The sequence below is a fragment of the Podarcis pityusensis genome (assembly GCF_964106645.2).
Source record: "Podarcis pityusensis genome assembly, chromosome: 5".
In the NCBI taxonomy this organism is placed as follows: Eukaryota; Metazoa; Chordata; class Lepidosauria; order Squamata; family Lacertidae; genus Podarcis; species Podarcis pityusensis.
In genome coordinates this window covers 86,446,222-86,465,058 of record NC_138032.1, presented here as the reverse complement: position 1 = coordinate 86,465,058, position 18,837 = coordinate 86,446,222, and the positions used below count along the sequence as shown (strand labels likewise).

General features: G+C 43.4%; 1 protein-coding gene and 1 long non-coding RNA gene across 20 annotated transcripts in view; both read right to left on the bottom strand.

Annotated features, from left to right (window-relative positions):
- Window positions 1-629: 629 nt before the first annotated feature.
- On the bottom strand, window positions 630-3,212 carry LOC308477718. Its single transcript, XR_013986674.1, has 2 exons — window positions 1,780-3,212; window positions 630-1,242 (listed from the first exon to the last, which is right to left on the bottom strand). It is a non-coding gene; the product is annotated as an uncharacterized lncRNA (long non-coding RNA).
- A 5,597-nt stretch (window positions 3,213-8,809) lies between these two features.
- CAMK2G (calcium/calmodulin dependent protein kinase II gamma) overlaps window positions 8,810-18,837 on the bottom strand; it is a 162,216-nt gene continuing 152,188 nt past the window's right edge. For 18 of the 19 annotated variants that reach the window (XM_081006518.1, XM_081006504.1, XM_081006520.1 and 15 more), the window contains 4 exons: window positions 18,533-18,608; window positions 15,218-15,312; window positions 13,676-13,924; window positions 8,810-11,667 (listed from right to left, as the gene is read on the bottom strand). In XM_081006518.1, the coding sequence (XP_080862644.1) occupies window positions 13,689-13,924; window positions 15,218-15,312; window positions 18,533-18,608 (407 nt within the window). In that variant the 3' untranslated portion in view covers window positions 8,810-11,667; window positions 13,676-13,688. The remainder of the gene's footprint in view (window positions 11,668-13,675; window positions 13,925-15,217; window positions 15,313-18,532; window positions 18,609-18,837) is intronic. The other variant, XM_081006515.1, reaches the window with a different exon arrangement.

Genomic DNA, 18,837 nt, shown 5'->3' with positions numbered 1-18,837 from the left:
GTTTTCTTATTCTAGAATCTTTTTTAAAAATGCACCCTCCTCACTTGCAGTGAAATGATGCTCTCCATTCTACCATCCTTTCTTGGACGTTTTTGAGCAGCAATTGGATGGCCATGCATGATCTAGCTAAGATTCCTGCATTGCAGGGGGTTCGACTAGATGACCCTTGTAAGTAGAAAAAACTAGCACAAGATTAACTCATGAAGGGAGCATCGCACTCATGCTCTTATTCCTGCGCCCGGCAAGCTTCCTAGCCTTGCAAAGGAAAAGCCTATTCCCAATCTGGTGTTCCAGTAGCATGGAAGCCCATATACAGGAGCTTTTTCTTTGCAAGCCATGCTAACCTGCTAATGTATGACTGTTTAGACGCAGGGCAGGCAGCATACGGTAAGTGTACAGGGGCAGGACGACAATTTTTCTCTTCCAGCGTAGGCACTCCAAAGCCCAAAGCACTTTGGGAAAGGGTTGGTTGTAAACCTGTTTTGGTTGACCTCTGGGCACATGTAAATTAAGGTAACTGTCTGCTTGATTTGGTTTTAGGTAGATTGAAGTGATCTTGTCTATGGTTTAGTTAATTATCATAAAACCCACCAGTGTCTGCTTGCCAGGGATGACTATATTTGTCTGAATTGAGCTGCATTTCTGCAATTGGCCAACGCCAGGTTTTATTTAGAGCAGAAGGTTGTGGCTTTCAGAGGTGTGCCTTGGTATAAAAACTTGGCCACAAGAACAGTGGAAAAGAAAATGTGACAACTTGTTGAGGTCATGATTATACATTGGGTAGTGACACCGCCACAGATGTGAATTACAGAGTTCAATAAAAACACCGTTTTCAGCTTTTAGTTCAGAGGAACAGAAGAAGCAGACATAAGACACCAGGAAAACTTCAAGGGATGGATGACAGCAACTATTTCATTCAGCAGGTAGCAGCACTTTAGGTGTTAAAATGATTTATTGTAGTAAGACAGCAGCAGCTTTGCTCATCAGACTCCCAAGTTCATACGACTGTATGAGACACTAGGAGTATTTCAGGTTCTAACTGGATGTGAAGTATCTCAGGTGGCACAAACAGGTCAGTGTGGCTGGCTGTGAGCCAGAAGGTTGGTGGTTCAAGCCCACCAAGAGTGAGCTGTGCGTAGGATTCCTGTATTTGATGGGGTTGATCCTTTGGGTCCCTTCCAACTTACAATTCTGTGATTCTGTACACATCAGAAATACGTGAGCCACAGCTCGCTACTGAACCTAGAACCAGTTTGATGAAGGGTGTTATTAAAACTATTTAAAGTAAGTATTCATAAAGCAGTGGGGGGGGGGGGTAGAATTATACAGAGAAAGGATTGGGGGGCAAATAATAAATTTAAAGAGTGCAGGAAGTTTGTACTCCCTTCAGTTTTTCAGTCCATATCTCATGACCACCTCAATCTCTTGCTGCTATGAAGTGAGGAGGAGGTGCCATAAGAAATTCTCCTAAATCACACCGACCTTTTCCAATTTCACTGCAAATGTAAATCCATATCGTATATAGACTAAATCTTGGATTTATTCAAGCCTAGGCCAAATCGAACTGAACCTTGAAATCTTGCCTTCCCCTGGTATATTGAAATATGGAATGACACTCCTGTTCTGGAGTGGGATATATGAAATGCTTTTGGGTAAAGAAGATTGTATTCTATAGTAATCCTTCAGCAACCTTGTAGCGTGAGGGGATTCAGTGGCTGAGCATTTATGGGTACCTCCGAGTGAAAACCCGATACTGTTAACCTAAAAACATATCGTTACCTCTCGGTGGTGCAGATCATTGATAGCCCTGCCATGTCACATAAGGAGAACAAAGAACAAGAAAAGGTTTGTGCCAGGTCAGGCAGCCAATGAATAGCTTAGGTGAGAAAGGCGAGGTTTCCATGGCAACTTTGTAATCAGAACTCCAGTTTTCAGTACAGGTCAAGGCTGCCTTGAAAAAAAATGAAAGATGCAGTGGGAAGGGAACATGTTTAAATGGGCAACAGTTCACAACCCTAACTGGCTTGTAAGCAGGATTCCAATACTGTATTCATCAAGGATGAAGAAAGTTTGGGGGTCTTATCCCTCCCCCTGCACATCACTGCCTGTATTACACAGCACTTTTCACTTCTAAATGCACTGGCCCACTGGGGTTACTTAAACACAATGAATTTCCTGCATTGATGTGTGTTTCAAATAGCAAGAGTATACCAATGCAAAGTAGTAGAAATTGTACTCTCGGGAAAATGTTATAGGATTGCAATCAAAGTATATTTGAAATAGGAAATAGGAGAAGCAGAAAAAGATAAGGAAGTACATGAGAAACTCCATTTTTGAGCTGTTCAATTTTGGATAAGCTAGTGTTATATGGTAGCATATTTGTTCCTATATAAACTAATTGATGCTATGCATTTTATGACGTTTAGAAGGCATTCTTTTTAACTGTGTGGTAACCATTTATCAGACCTGTGTGGCAACAATTTATTCGAACAAACTGAATGAAAATAAAAGATATGCTATTGATTACTTATAAGGTTTTGATAGCAATGGGTGTGAGGAAAACTTCTTATTGTCTCATATGTAATGTGCACTTAAAATAACAAGAGGATAGTGTGGGCAAATAGGATGGAAATTTCAGCATGCATTAGCACTGGAATTGTTACACAATATGCGTCTGGTCATATTTGGTGCCAGGAAGATTAAAACAAAGTTATACAGGAAGATATGCCAACAAAGGGGAAAATGAGTAGGAAAGAGAAAGAGGGGGGAGAAATGGGGTGCTCGACTCACTTTGGCTCTGCCTCCACCCACCACCAGCATACAGCCCTTGACAGAAAAAAGTTGTCCAAGTCTGTAGACCACTGGCTGGTTTCTGGAGAACCATCTAGTTCCCCGCTTGTTGCAGGGATGCTTAAGAGATGGGTTTTGATATGAATGAGCAAGGTACTTGCCTTCTTTAGGTAAAGGTAAAGGGACCCCTGACCATTAGGTCCAGTCGTGACCGACTCTGGGGATGCGGCGCTCATCTCGCCTTATTGGCCGAGGGAGCCGGCATACAGCTTCCAGGTCATGTGGCCAGCATGACTAAGCCGCTTCTGGCGAACCAGAGCAGCGCACGGAAACGCCGTTTACCTTCCCGCCGGAGCGGTACCTATTTATCTACTTGCACTTTGACGTGCTTTTGAACTGCTAGGTTGGCAGGAGCAGGGACCGAGCAACGGGAGCTCACCCCGTCACGGGGATTCGAACCGCCGACCTTCTGATCGGCAAGCCCTAGGCTGGTTTAACCCACAGTGCCACCCGCGTCCCTTGCCTTCTTTAGCAAGTAGAAATATTCAGGAGTACATTAATAAAGATGAGTTATGTCTTAAACTCTTAGGATCCTGAGTACATCCTCCTTGCTTTCTAAATTTAATTAATATCAATAGACCACAGGGATTCTAAAAAAACCCAATAAATCCATCAACCAAAAAGTACATAATGAAAGACTGAAGTGGTACAAACACAACAGACTGTGACCTGCAGAATTGGGTCTCCTCTTCGAATGCTTTAGATACATACACATCTAAACTCATTGCAATGTGTCGTCTCTCCCCCCGCCCCAAGCAAATGAGCATGACTGAGATCCAATTCAGTGTAGTAAATAGTGTGTTGGACTTGTCCCAGGGAATTTCAGATTCAAATTGCCACTCAGGCATGAAGCTAACTAGTGTGCTCTCGACCTAGCCTTCCACACAAGGCGGCTGTCGGAATGAAATGAGAAACCCCTATGTATCGTGCTGCAAGAGCTTTGGAGGCATAGGGTACAAAACTGATGGCACAAAGCCCACTCTGAGTGTGCAGTCTTTGTTCCAATATGCCTCATATTCCGTGGCTCAGGAAAGGAAAGCCGTCTGCGTACATCGCAAAAGCTTCAGTTTGTCAGCAACTAAAACAAGAAAAGAGTCATTTATACAATATGACAATGCAACTAAAAATGAGTAGAGAACCAGCACAAAACAGGTGTGTGGCCCATTTTCTAACATCCTCTGCATCTAGGTTCCTAAAAGGTTGTTTGGAAACCACGAGTTCTGTGACTCAATATCATCATACATAAACCAGACCAAGAAATGCATTTTCTTCTTATCTGCCATGCATGAAAAATTCATGTATTCATCACCCTTCCTAATGCACAGCATTGCACATCAATTTAATGGAGGGGAAGAAGCTTTTAAGTCCATTTCATAATAGCTTGCTGGATCAGACCAAAGGCCCATCTAGTTGAGCGCTGTGTTCTCTCAACGGTCAATCCCAGCTGCCCGCAGAAAGCCTGCAAGCAGCACTCTCTGCACCGGCTGTTCCCAACAACTTGTATTCCGAGGCACAGTGGAGATAGAAGATTCACTATTGTGGCTAATAGCCATTGCTCTCAAACATTTCTGCAGTCAAATCTTTTCCGTTACCATTCCAAAGCTATTTTCATTCTAAAATTATCTAGATTTGAGAACCTTTTGGCTAAGAAGTTTTTATTTTGGGGTAAAAACTGTTATGCTGTTACTTGCTTAGTCTAAAGTAACCTAGACAGACAAACGAAAGTCACTCACTTTTGGATTTGAATGGTATTCCCTGACCCCCCTCTGCACTTTATTTAGCTAAAATGAACTAAATAAGATCCTTAGATGTCAAAGGCAACATCTGCTATTATTTTCTGCAGCCACAACATCCTCCCTGCTCTCCTTTGTTGATTCAAGTTTATACAATCCTGACATACAACACTCAGAGGCTTCATTCATTCATTTTTTTTCTGTTAGAATTCCATCTTATTAGTTCTGAACTAATTCTACAAATTAATCTACTCTGAATACTTCTGGATTAATGGAGATAATCTCATGAAACGTATTACACCCAGAACAGAAGCAAAAGGCCTGAGGATTTCAGCAGTCTGGGCAGTGGTCACATACTTGGCTTCCTGGAAAATCATCGTTAATAAATGCTCCCCCCGCCCCGAAGAACAGGCTTCATTCAGTGCAATGTTGTTTAATAAGCACAAAATTATTAGCATTTACTACTAATACTTCATTAACAAGCCCGGAGTTCCATTTTATATATGCACTATGCAATGGATTACAGTTCAGTACACATAAACTGGAAGGGTTACCCTCAATGCAGGAAATCCGCATAGGAAATCTAGGCCCATGACAGCTTCTTCCTCTCTCTCTCTTTTTAAAAAAAGACTTGATAGCAGTCTCCATTGGTATTAAATGCAGCATTTCTGGTGACAACTGCTGCACTCAAGATGGTTAGCGCAATCTAGTGGAAGGTGTTATCATCTATGCGAAAGTACCTTATGACCAAAGATACAGAACAATTATGAACCTCATTTCAATTCAACTGCTTTTTCCGGCAACCTTAATTTTTCAATTTTTCTGGCAAGTTAAACATGTTGCCATATACAAACCTTGGACATATCGTCCTAAAGACCTAGGTTGTAGTTCTCAGTATTTTCTTCAGGAAGAAATGCATATAGTTTACACCAAATAATGTTGAGATCACAAAAGTTCCATGTCTCCTCTTAACTGAGGGACACTCGGAACTACCACAATAGCAGGCTCAGCTTATATATGATTACCTTGGTATTGGGTGAAAATATTGTTATTATAAACTTTATGATCCACCTTGAGTCTTTGGGATAGAAGCAAGTACAGTGGTACCTCGGGTTAAGAACTTAATTCGTTCCGGAGGTCCGTTCTTAACCTGAAATTGTTCTTAACCTGAGGTACCATTTTAGCTAATGGGGCCTCCCGCTGCCACCGCGGTGCGATTTCTGTTCTCATCCTGAAGTAAAGTTCTTAGCCCGAGGTACTACTTCTGGGTTAGCGGAGTCTGTAACCTGAAGCGTTTGTAACCCAAAGCGTTTGTAACCTGAGGTACCACTGTACCAACAAGCAGAGGTTTAAACACCTGTCCCACTAATGAATTGACAAACACACCCACCGTTCTTTTCAAACAGTTGTTAAGATAATAGCGTATGAAGGTGAAACAGAATAGCCATTTTGCAAGCAATAGGTCAAGTAGGTTTGGGTGAACAAAAAAAGAAAAAAGTGCATGGTAGTCCAACACAAGTTCATTCAACTCAGTGGGTGCTCAGGTGAAGAACAAGAGGACATGCTCTTGTCTTCCAAATGTACCTTTACAACCAGTAATGAGGCCTCTTCTTCTGTATTTTAACAAAGCAGTCCTGGCAAGCAACAATTCTGAATAGAGGAATATCAGATAAAATTGATGCTTAACCATTTCCCCCAGAGGTAGTGTCAGTGGTTGGCATATTCAGGCAGATGAAGAGGCCCTGGAGTGCCCCAATGCTGACTCCTGATCTGCTCCTGAGCAGGTGAGTCAGTGGCGGGATGAACAGCCCCCCATGGTGTTTTCACCTGTTCTTTCCCTCTGCGCTGAATTCGTACAACAGCCCAAAAGACGACAGGAGAAGAATGAGCAAGTGATGGCTGTTCCTTGCTACTACTGTCATCTACTCACATTCTTGTCTCTATGGAAGAGTTAGCAGGTGGCAGAAAGGAGGAGTCCTGGCCACCTGTCCATTCTCTTGGCGAGGGACCACACTGTGCTGAGGAACACAGGAATAGAATGATGCATCAGCTACATGGCACATCTAACATCCTGTTCTCACAGTCTAGCATTCTTTTCTCACAGTGGGCAGCCAGTAGCCTGGGGGAAACATACAAGCCTGACCTGAGTGCAAGAGCATTCTGCTCACCTGTGATTTCTAGTAGCTGGTATTCAGGGACGTGACACCTCTGACTGTGGAGATAGAACAGAGACCTCATGGCTGGTAGCCAATGATAGCCTGGTCCTCCATGAAACGGTCTAATCTCCTGAAGCCATCCAAATGGGTGGCCATCACTGCCTCCTGTGAAAGATAGGGCTATAATTTTAACATGTGCTGTACCAGGTGCTGCATGAAGAAATTCTTTTTACCTGTCCTGAATCTTCCAACATTCAGCTTTACTGGACTGTCCACAAATTCTGGTGTCGTGAGACAGGGAGAAAAAATCCCGCTCTTTTTTTTTGATACCATGCACAATTTTATAAACTACTGTCATGTTACCTGCCTTTCCTCTGAACTAAAAAGTACCAAAGACTGCAACCTTTCTTCATAGAAGAGTTGCTTCATCCTCTTAGTAATTTGGCTGTTCTTTTTTGAGCCTTCTCCCAACTCTACAATGCCCTTCTTGACGTGGGGCAGTAAGAACTGTACACAGTATTCCAAATGTGGTCACACCATAGATTTGTATTATTATCATAGAATCATAGAATCATAGAGTTGGAAGAGACCACAAGGGCCATCGAGTCCAACCCCCTGCCAAGCAGGAAACACCATCAGAGCACTCCTGACATATGGTTGTCAAGCCTCTGCTTAAAGACCTCCAAAGAAGGAGACTCCACCACACTCCTTGGCAGCAAATTCCACTGTTGAACAGCTCTTACTGTCAGGAAGTTCTTCCTAATGTTTAGGTGGAATCTTCTTTCTTGTAGTTTGGATCCATTGCTCCGTGTCCGCTTCTCTGAAGCAGCAGAAAACAACCTTTCTCCCTCCTCTATGTGACATCCTTTTATATATTTGAACATGGCTATCATATCACCCCTTAACCTCCTCTTCTCCAGGCTAAACATGCCCAGCTCCCTTAGCCGTTCCTCATAAGGCATCGTTTCCAGGCCTTTGACCATTTTGGTTGCCCTCCTCTGGACACGTTCCAGTTTGTCAGTGTCCTTCTTGAACTGTGGTGCCCAGAACTGGACACAGTACTCCAGGTGAGGTCTGACCAGAGCAGAATACAGTGGCACTATTACTTCCCTTGATCTAGATGCTATACTCCTATTGATGCAGCCCAGAACTGCATTGGCTTTTTTAGCTGCCGCGTCACACTGTTGGCTCATGTCAAGTTTGTGGTCAACCAAGACTCCTAGATCCTTTTCACATGTACTGCTCTCAAGCCAGGTGTCACCCATCTTGTATTTGTGCCTCTCATTTTTTTTGCCCAAGTGCAATACTTTACATTTCTCCCTGTTAAAATTCATCTTGTTTTTTGTAATTGTAATTATAATTATTACAATTTTATTATTTATATCCCGCCTATCTGGTTGGGTTTTCCCAGCCACTCTGGGCGGCTTACAGCATATATTGAAACATAATAAAAGATCAAACTTTAAAAACTTCGTGATACAGAGCTGCCTGTAATAATAATGGCATTATTATACTGGCAGTTTTATTTTCAATTCCTTTCCTATTGATCCCTACCATGGAATTTGCCTTGTTCACAGCTGCTGCACCCTGGGTCAACATCAAGGTGCCTTTCTGGTTACTCACCACCAGTTCAGACCTCATGAGCGTTTAAGTGAAATGAAAATTCTCTGCGCCGGCATGCATCGATTTACACCTGTTTTCACTCAACTGCATTTGCCATTTTAACGTCCATTCATTCCGTTTGGAGAAGTCCTTTCAGAGCTCTTTGCACTCTCTTTTTGCCTTAAAATAAAGAGAAGAGAAGCCTACCAATGGTCCACTAAAACCTAGAGCCAGCTCTCCCCATTTTCCACTCAAGATCTCCAGAATCAATTATCACCAAAACTGAACACAGAAAAAGTAAAAAGTAAAAAAAAGAATGACAAGGCACCTGATGTATCATCAAACAACACTGGGTCTAATATAATGCAACATGATTTAGTTGCATACACCACACTAGACTTCATACCTATTTTGTCCTCATAAAAAGGCAAGAGATTTGCAATAACTCGGGTGGCATAAAACAAAAAGGAGTGTGTAACACAACATGATTTTTAATGTGTAGCAAGTCAGCAGTAATTCAACAAAATTCTATTGCGTCCCACCAATATTTTTGGATGCACTAATTACTTTGCATTCTTTTTCCTTTTCTATAGGTCAGCTATCATATTTATACACATATCCAAAACGAGCTGATTCACCAGAAATGAAAAATGCAATCAAATGAATTTGCCTCTTATTAGCAGATTTGAGAAAGCAGTGTGTGTCTAAACAGCCCAAGGCCTATTTTCCCCAAAGATTCAGGAGAATACAAGAGTACTATATGACTTTGCACCATTTAAATGTTATTTTATTAAATATTTCCGGTTCAAGGTTTCATTATAACAAAGCTATGAAGGTTCTACCAACATTCAGAAAAAAGCCTAACTTGATTTCAATTAATTCTCTATCATGCAAAATTTTTGCATCAAACATCTTCCATTTCCTGTTTAAAACTTGATATAATATTATATATAGATGCTTACATTAACCCCATAAGAGAACATTAAGAATGCTAAAGGTTTATAGCTGTGTTGGATAATGGCCATACCAAGCTAAGGTTCTCATTAAATTAGAACATGTCTCGAAGACTGTGCAAAAACAAAGACAAAAAACTTCAACTCAAAACTGTTTCAAAAAAAAATATTTTTGAAAGATGCAGATACTTAATACAGAGAGGGTTTATCATTAATAATCTTCAGATAAAGAGACAAGGAAAGATCAGACCTAAAAGCATGCAGAATTTGTTATTTTTAAAAAGCTGCATAACTAATTTCCTGTTCCCCACTTCGTGGCTTTATTGTTAAAAACCTGAATAAAATTATCAAGGATTTTCTTTGTCGCCTCACTCACTAAGCTTAGTGCTATCTAAGGATGTTTTACATTAAAGGTCTCACTTCTATCCCACTACTTGAGACAGCATTCCTTTTCTCCTTCACCTGGCTCTAGACGAGGCTGAAAAGGGTTGAAGGATTTGCGCAGACAAACCTCGCAAAGGGTAAATTCCCTTTGCTGTGCTGAAGATAAGCTGTGATAAATGCCGTGATAAATGCAGTGGGACTGAGCTATCAGCCTTGTTAGCAGTAACAGAAGCTAGGATGTTCACTGCAAAGTAGAAAACACATTCCTTCTGTTCCATGGGATGGTCACAACTTTCTGTTGTCCTAAAACTCCATCAAAAGGTTGTCTTCCTGCTATTCTGCTTAGTCCTTTTTAGACAGCAAAGGGCTGGAGTGTAATGGAATCCCATATTCTCAAATTTAAGTGACCATACATGCAAAAGCGATTTGGTGATCTCCGTGTCTAGAAGACAGGGAGTCAATCTGAACGTCAAAGTTTACCGGGAAGGTTTCTATCCCACTTCTACTACATAAAAAATGGGTAAAACAATGGCCAAGGTGTACAATTGTCAAACATTTTCTATGTAGGTAATAAAGAGCAATGCTTGCCCTTCTTGGTGGCAAGGGAGACAATTGTGGCCAATGCAAACTGGCAATCCCCTATATGGGTGTGTTGGGTTCCTAGTCGTAACTACAGCAGAAACTGGAGAACCTTCTGCATAAAGTAAAACCAAAGTTCTGATTCAACGTTTAACTGAGTAAACACACCACCACAGATGATAGGAGGGAGAGAGATTAAAGAAAATAAAATACACCCAATGGAACAACAGGAAACAAAGCTGTGTCAGAGGGACTGGGCTAGTGGAAAAAGCACTTGCCTGAAGTCGCTGGCTCCCTTTGCTCATTTATCAGAAAACAAATAAAACTGGGAAACCAGCAAGCCCCATAGTTACAGGGGTGCATATATATATTTATATATATATATAATCTATTTCAGTATAAAACACAAACTAAGTTACACACCATACAGGAAGCTAACGCATGTGTGTGTGCAAAACTTCAGGGCAGGATGTTAACACAAAGCTTTTCAACTGTTTCCTAAGCAGCACATATTCCGCAGCAATCTGGATCCCATCTATTCTAAACAAAACAAAATCAAAACAAGCCATTCATGTACCCTCTTCCCCCTAATATCATTTGCTCTTAAACTTTGCCCTTATAAGCTGACTTCATGCCTCCAAGGAGTGGCTGTTTCTTAAAAAATAAAATAAAAATCAGTGCACCTCTGAAGAGCAAGCTCCTACGCTATTTAATCCAGCTCACATTTGTTCCTTAAAACATTCTTGTTCATTTTAACGCAGTCCATCAGTGGGACCCAGTGGCCGAGCAAACGGCTGGCTGCTGCACATCTCCACCGCTGACCCTTGGGCTCAAGTCAGTCTGCTGTATGGCAAAGGGCTGAGAAATGTCCTCCTTCCACCTTGCCCCCTTTTCTCCACGCTGGCCCCGGGAGCTCGCCGCCAGCCACATCTCGCCGATTAAAGCTGCAGCATAGCCCGGACATGTTAGTTCCCACTGTGCCTTCACAGAGCACAGGTTCCAGCATTTTGCTGCCTGAGCTGCTTTCTCTTCCCCCTTCTTTGCTCCGGTTCTGAAAGATGCTCCACAGCTGCTGCCCCATCATCAGCCCTGGAGAGGAGGCGCTGGACACTCCGTCATGGATGATGATCTCTTTTCTATACAAACAATATGGGTTTCTCTCTTGAGATTTAAAAGACACCTTCGTACAGCAGAAACAGACACGATGGATCCATGGAAAAACAACAGAAAGGCGGCAGCGCCCGGAGCATCAGATTCATGCAGGGTTTCGTGCATTTGGCTGCTGCCGGTTTGTAATTCATATATTTTTTTTTAAACGTCAAAACGAACATGACCGTTGCTGTAATTCAGGCACTCCAGAGCTGCTTGCTGAGAAGATATTGCCCTCCCGCCGAGTATCTCCGAAAGCTGCTGCAGTCAGAAAGAGGAGACGGATTTGAAGGGGGGAAGACAGAAGAAAATGTAATAATAATAATAATTTTTATTTATACCCCGCCCTCCCCAGCCAAGGCCGGGCTCAGGGCGCTAACAAGCAATAATAAAAACAAGTTGAATGAATACAACTTAAAAACAAAATTAAAATTCAACATTAAAATATTAAAATGTAGCCTCATCGCAGGAGGAGAAAGAAAAAGAAAAAAGAAAGAGGGGGAGGGAATCAAATTGGCTCCAAGCCAAAGGCCAGGCGGAACAACTCTGTCTTACAGGCCCTTTGGAAAGAAATCAGATCCTGCAGGGCCCTGGTCTCATGAGGCAGAGCGTTCCACCAGGCCAGAACCAGAGTTGAAAAGGCCCTGGCTCTGGTTGAAGCTAATCTAACTTCCTTAGGGCCCGGGATCACTAGGGTGTTGCTATTTATGGACCTTGAGGCTCTCCGTGGGGCACACCAGGAGAGGCGGTCCCGTAGGTACGAGGGTCCTAGGCCGTGAAGGGCTTTAAAGGTCAAAAGCAGCACCTTAAATCTGACCTTGTACTCCACTGGGAGCCAGTGTAGCTGGAAAAGCACTGGGTGAATATGCTCCCATGGCAGAGACCCCGTGAGGAGCCTCGCTGCAGCATTCTGCACCCGCTGGAGTTTCTGGGACAGCTTCAAGGGCAGCCCCATGTAGAGCGAATTACAGTAGTCAAGTCTGGAGGTGACCGTCGCATGGATCACTGTGGCCAGGTTAATGGAACAGCTGACATTACCCAGCAGCTAGCATAATTAGGCAGGTTTTTTGGGGGGGGGGGTCCTGTTTTTGCAAACTCCCGTTAAGTATTTTAACTCGAGTTAACTATAATCTCAGCACTGCACTTAGTGGAAGTCAGGATTCCCCAAGACAGAAATCTGGTTAGCAAACTCCGTTCAATAATGAACCCTGGTTAGCTATGTCTCATGGTGGCGCCAATGAAATGTTTAACCACGGTTCAAGATTCAGTGGTGGAAAAAGAGCAAAAGGAATTCATGTCAAAGAGAATGAACTGGGGGGATGGGTTAGGTGCCTTTAAAATGCAACCAAACTATAGTACTTCACTTGTGCACAGAATTGACAACATGTTCCTATATGTATAAAAATATAAATGTATTAACAGCACGAGCAGATTAACTATGCTGTTTATCACTGCAGATGGTATCAGGAGTAAATTGTTGGAACAGGTTGGAACAATTTATTTCCTTCTTATCTATTTGAATACAGGAAGCGAGGGGATGAAGTGAGGAGCCAAGAAATGTAGGCTTCAGTGTATGGTACATCCTTCTAACCTGTAGCATTGTAACAACCAGAGGTTGGCTCCTTCCCTGGAATTAAACTCCTATAAAACTAAACATATCTTTACTTTTTGACTTTCAGCCTTGAGTGCTTTCTGTCTAAATTAAGTATCCAACACTCTTCTGAAGCTGTCAAAGCTAAATCTTCAACAATTCCAGACATTGGGACACGCTGCATTTTGTGCATGATTTTGCCCAACACGGTCTTCAACAGGAGACCATGAGAAACACCAAGCATAGATAATAAAATTCTGGCTCGGTGAATTCCTATTCTTGTAGACAGGAGGGAATTCAGCACTGAGTTAGCCTGCACCTCCAGGGACTGGAGACGCTGGGCTAAAAAAGCTCTTTTGAGGCAGCTGGAACCTCCCACCAATCTTCAAGATGGCCGAACAAGGACAACTGTGAAACAACACTAAGGGGAGAAAACTACATTTGTCTTGTTCATCCTTCTCCTTTGCCTTTTCCACCCCTACCTGATAGGTCTGACACCTTCAGCATGCTTTGCGCTTCACTGCTGGGAAAACAGTAGTGAGCATTATCTACTTAGCCAAGAGATTTGAACCGCCATGTATCTTTGCAAGCTCCCATCCACAGGTCTCCTTCGTAAGGCTTCCTCTGCCGTACTATACTTCCTCTTTGTACTGGAGAGACTTTCCTGGCCCAACATACCCATCTTTCAGCTTCACTGGAGTGGAGCTGCCGGGGCCCCAGAGCAGTGGTAGTGGACATTCAGCCACTTGCCATCACGGCGGTGCCAAACACGGGTTTCTTCCGACTGCGTGGTGCGGGGTCGGCCTTGACCGTCGATATACTGTGTCAAGCGGATGTAGGCAATGCAGGCTGCGTCATCACCAATAACGTGAACGTGGGGGTTCAGGATGGTGGTGTGGATTGGCTTGCTGTTGTTCTTGGACAATACTGGGGAGACATGTGAAACAATGAGCATTCCCCCTAACCTCGCAAAGAGAAACAGGTTTATTTCGTTCATTACTTTGGTCACTTCCCCCCATAGATCACACATCTTTTGCCTTTCTTTCCATCGCAGTCAGACCATAATGAAGCAGTCCGACCAACTGCCCCACAAAACTCCTTCCTTTTCTTAATTGCTTCTATGCTCCAGTCCCTCCAATAATTTTCTTAAAATTAATTAATCTCAGGCTCCTGGAGAACCAGGTTACTTTTTTTTATTGTGACTCTGTGAACCTAAAGGATTCTTTGAAAATCAAAAACAATGGTTTTTTTCAAGGAACATATTGTGTTCTGGTGTTGCAGGTATATATTAACCTGCAACAGCAGGAAAAGTTGACTGCTAAGGAGAAATAAAACAAACATAAACAACATGCAGAGAAAGGAGCCATCATTTTTCTCCACCTGCCTCTGGGGAGCCTTCAGAGATTCCAACAGTCAGAGCCTGCTTATAAGTGGCTATCTTTCAAGTGTTGGTTATAGCATGGAGGAAAGGACCTGAATCTTGCCTGATACTATTATTATTTATTCATGCCTTTCTAAAGAAGTAGACAAGGTGTAGTTCACATTTGTGTCCTGCTACGACCCCCTCCCCGTTTCTTCTGCACATTGATGCTTATTTGCAGGGAATTTCTGTCACCCCATACCTCTAATAATTTATTCATTTATATTCAAGCAAGGGTGGAAACCAAGAGTATCTTCAAAACCACATGGTTGATAAATCAGATGGTTGTGAAATCACTGCTGAAGAAACCCTTTTTTTGGAACCTGAGGATTTTAGCAACTAATTGGCCAGTCACAAATATCCACTTCTGGGGCTGCTATGAATCTTCGGACACTGCTGAATTACACCAATTATCAGGATTCATTTCAATCTAGTTTCAGGGGTGCCTTCAGCACAGAAATTAATTGCCTTGGTGTCCCAAATGGATGGCCCATATAAGGAGAAGCTCTGTTTGTTCTTCTAGATTTTTCTGCAGCTTTCAATACCGTCAATCATGGTATCCTTATGGACAGGCTCTCAGGGTTGTAGTTTGATGTGTATCAGGCAACTGATACAAAAATTCCAATTAAAAGAAAAACTAAGAGGAGAATTCTGGAGTGCAAATTTCCAGGATAATACACTTACAGTAAGCTCCCCACTGCCAATGTAAGTCCAGAGATGGTCTTAAAACTGCAGTTCTTTCCTATCTAAGCAAGCAGGGTCAAGGGTAATTTTGGTGTTGCCAGTTATCTACCACTCACAGTTCTCAAAGTAAAACTTGTGGAAATCCATTCCCTCCACGAGATTCCCCAGTGCTTCAGGTTCAAATGAGGTTAATCCAGGGTCACAGATCTTCCTGCAAGAAACAAAGTACAAAGGATCTCATTGGTATCTGAACCTACAGCCTGTGTCAATATAGACTGTTTGCACCATGCAGTTTTGATTCAGAGGGCTCCCCAACCAGGAACAGAAAGTTGAGCTTCCTTAAGTATTATAACCTATTTTCCTAAGTCCTAAGCAATCTGAGGCTTCAAGGCTAGGCACCTGCTGCTGCTGCTAACTTCTCATGAAGTGGGAAGCAGATCTTAAGGGAATGGAAGCAGTCTTCACATCTTAGGGTGAAAACACTAATTTTCAACCCATTCTCTAAAAGTTAAAAGTGCTTTTACTCTTCTCCCACACACGTGCCCAATCATATTCATTACCATTCCCACATTACAGTTTACGTCAAGTGCTCTAGGATTGAACCCCAGGCATTTTGCATTCCCTCCCAGCCAGCAGCTTTAAATTATTATTTACTTTCAAATTAATCAACTATCTTTTCAGAGAAGACTCTCTGACTAAGGGATGCAGAACTTAACAGCTAATAAAAAATTACTAGGTATGCTTTGTGTTGATGGGATGTTGCTGAAAGGTGGTTTCATTCTGACCACACTTCTTGTACACTTTTTTGAGCTTTTGACTTGTCCTAGCTCCTACCCTCTCGTGAAATGAATCAAACTGGGAGGAATCAAATCATGCCTTTCAGAAGAGAACACTCATCTCCTCCTGAACAGTTTGATGGAACACAGCTGGAATTCATATCTATACATGCCTTTGTTCCTTATTAACTTCATATAGGATGCTGGCTTTCCCCTACTTTATGACAGCCCTTTTAGCTTCCTAGAGAATGTGCCGCCAGGAAAAGTTTGCAATGCATTATGGGGGGAAAGAACACTAATCACTGACTTTAAGTTCATATGTTGGGAAAATAAGCTTGCTTGCTTGTGTTTATGTATGTGCATTCTTGCACACACTCCTCTATGCAACAGAGAGTACTTATTAGTATTCACCTCTGCATTTCTACTAAAGTAGCTGCATTTATTCATGTAAATCAGGGAATCTTTGGCCCTCCAGATGTTGTTGGGATCCCAACTCCCATCAATACCAGCCAGCATGGCCAATAGCCAAGGAAAACAGAAACTGGAGTCAACATCTAAGAGGCCACACATTCCGCACTCCCAATGTAAATGCAGATCCAGGTTCATAGACAGCTCTGTCCATACTTCCTTTCCTGCCTAGTTAGAACTCTTTAATTTTAAGTTGTCACCTTAAGGTAAAGGTCCAGTCGTGGCCGACTCTGGGGTTGCGGCGCTCATCTCGCTTTATTGGCCGAGGGAGCCGGCGTACAGCTTCCGGGTCATGTGGCCAGCATGACTAAGCCGCTTCTGGCGAACCAGAGCAGTGCACGGAAACGCCGTTTACCTTCCCGCCAGAATGGTACCTATTTATCTACTTGAACTTTGACGTGCTTTCGAACTGCTAGGTTGGCAGGAGCAGGGACTGAGCAATAGGAGCTCACCCCGTCGCGGGGATTCGAACCGCCAACCTTCTGAACAGCAAGTCCTAGGCTCTGTGGTTTAACCCACAGTGCCACCTGTGTCCCTAAGTTGTCACCTTAGAGAGCATTTAAAACTGCCCATACAGCAGCAAATACACAAGCACACTTGCCATATTTACATCCTACTTTGTTCATGTGGTAAGATTCCATATAACCAAGCTATCAAACACCAGAAACATCTTAAGTTGAGACTAAGGCCTAGTTTTCACTTTGGTGGTAAACCTGCATGTGGGCTGCATCGACTGTAGCTGAGGGTTCACATGACAGAATACAGAAAAGTAGAATACCACAGAGGTTAGGCGAATAACTTTCTCTCCAGCATACTAGTTTTCTGCTCGCATGGATTTGTTTGTATGAAGGTGTAGGCCATTATGTGAGTTCCCACCTGCATTGTGAAGTGGTACAGCCCAGCAGAAATTGACTTAGCCTGACAGTAATTGCTTCATGTTATTCCTAGAGTCACACCAACAAGTGTGATCCTCATTGCCTCTATCAAACCACAGCAACTAGAAAGACTTGTTATTGCCCTCCCCCATAAGCAACACAGGTACTGGGATGATTGATAAACACTTGACTATTGCAATTCATTTATTTTTAATATGACTTAATTAATAAATATAATGGACCAAAACTGTACGTGTATCAGGCTACTTACCGTATTTTTCGCCCCATAGGGCGCACCTCGGTTTTTTTTGGGGGGGGGGGGAATAAAGAAAAAAAAATTATTTCCCCCCCAGGCGCGGGGCTGGGGCGGGGGAAGCCCGAGCTTCCCCCGACCCCAGCCCCCAGAACAGGCTGCTCTCCACAAGCCATGGGAGAGCTGCACGACTTCGCGCAGCTCTCCCATGGCTTGCGGAGAGCCGCGCGAAGCCTGAAGCCTGGGGGCACTGAGCTCAGCGCGCCCCAGGCTTCTGGGTGCAGGCAGCTCTCCACAAGAGGTGGGAGAGCTGCGCGACTTCGCACAGCTCTCCCACGGCTTGCGGAGAGCTGCGCGAAGCTCGAAGCCTGGGGCGTGCGGATAGCTTCCTGAAGCCTGGAGAGCGAGAGGGGTCGGTGCGCACCGACCCCTCTCGCTCTCCAAGCTTCAGCGAAAGCCTGCATTCGCCCCATAGGACGCACACACATTTCCCCTTCATTTTTGGAGGGGGAAAAGTGCGTCCTATAGGGCAAAAAATATGGTATATTTACCATATTTTTTGCTCTATAAGACACACTTTTTTCCTCCTAAAAAGTAAGGGCCCTTATGGAGCCCCTTCCATCTCTCATCCCGCTTCGCTGGGAAGCCAGTAGAGCAAGAGCCGCTGCACAGCTATCACTCTTGCTCTGCTGGATTCAGCTATAGCTGCACAGCTTCCTCTGGCTTTTCAGGGAAGTGGGAGAAGGGACGGAGGGCAGCGCGCCAGTCCCTTCTCCCACCTCCTGGAAAAGCCAGCAAGAGCCGCTCTATCTTTAAAGAGCAGCACCGAGCAAGCGTGTCTGCGGCTCTTGCTGGCTTTTCTTGTTTTCCTCCTCTAAAAACTAGGTGTGTCTTATGGTTAGGTGTGTCTTATAGACCGAAAAATACGGTAGGGTTTTGCTATTTTCTACTCCCCTTCTCCACCTCACCACCCCATGGTTATGTCTTCTTTGACCCAAATTATCTGGCTTTGAATGGCCAATTGAACAGCAGGCCCCCACCCTGTCTTTCTCCACTTACGTGTATGCCTCGAAGTCTCCGTTGTTGATTGCCTCAATCAGCTGCTCCGTTATCTTAATGATCTCTTGTTTACGCACTGGAGAAGGGAATAAAAAAAAAAAAAAGGCAGCTTTACGGCACATGGGAGTTGGGACAAAACATATGGCAAGCAAGTGCTCCCTTCCGGAGGTTCAACAGAGCAGTGTTCGCAGCGGTGGTTGCTCTCTTGAATTCCAGAACAGCAGTAATAACAGCTACATATTGGAAGGAATGGAGTCTGGAAAATGGAAGGAATGCAGGAAGAAGGGAGAAGGCGGCAGTTCGAA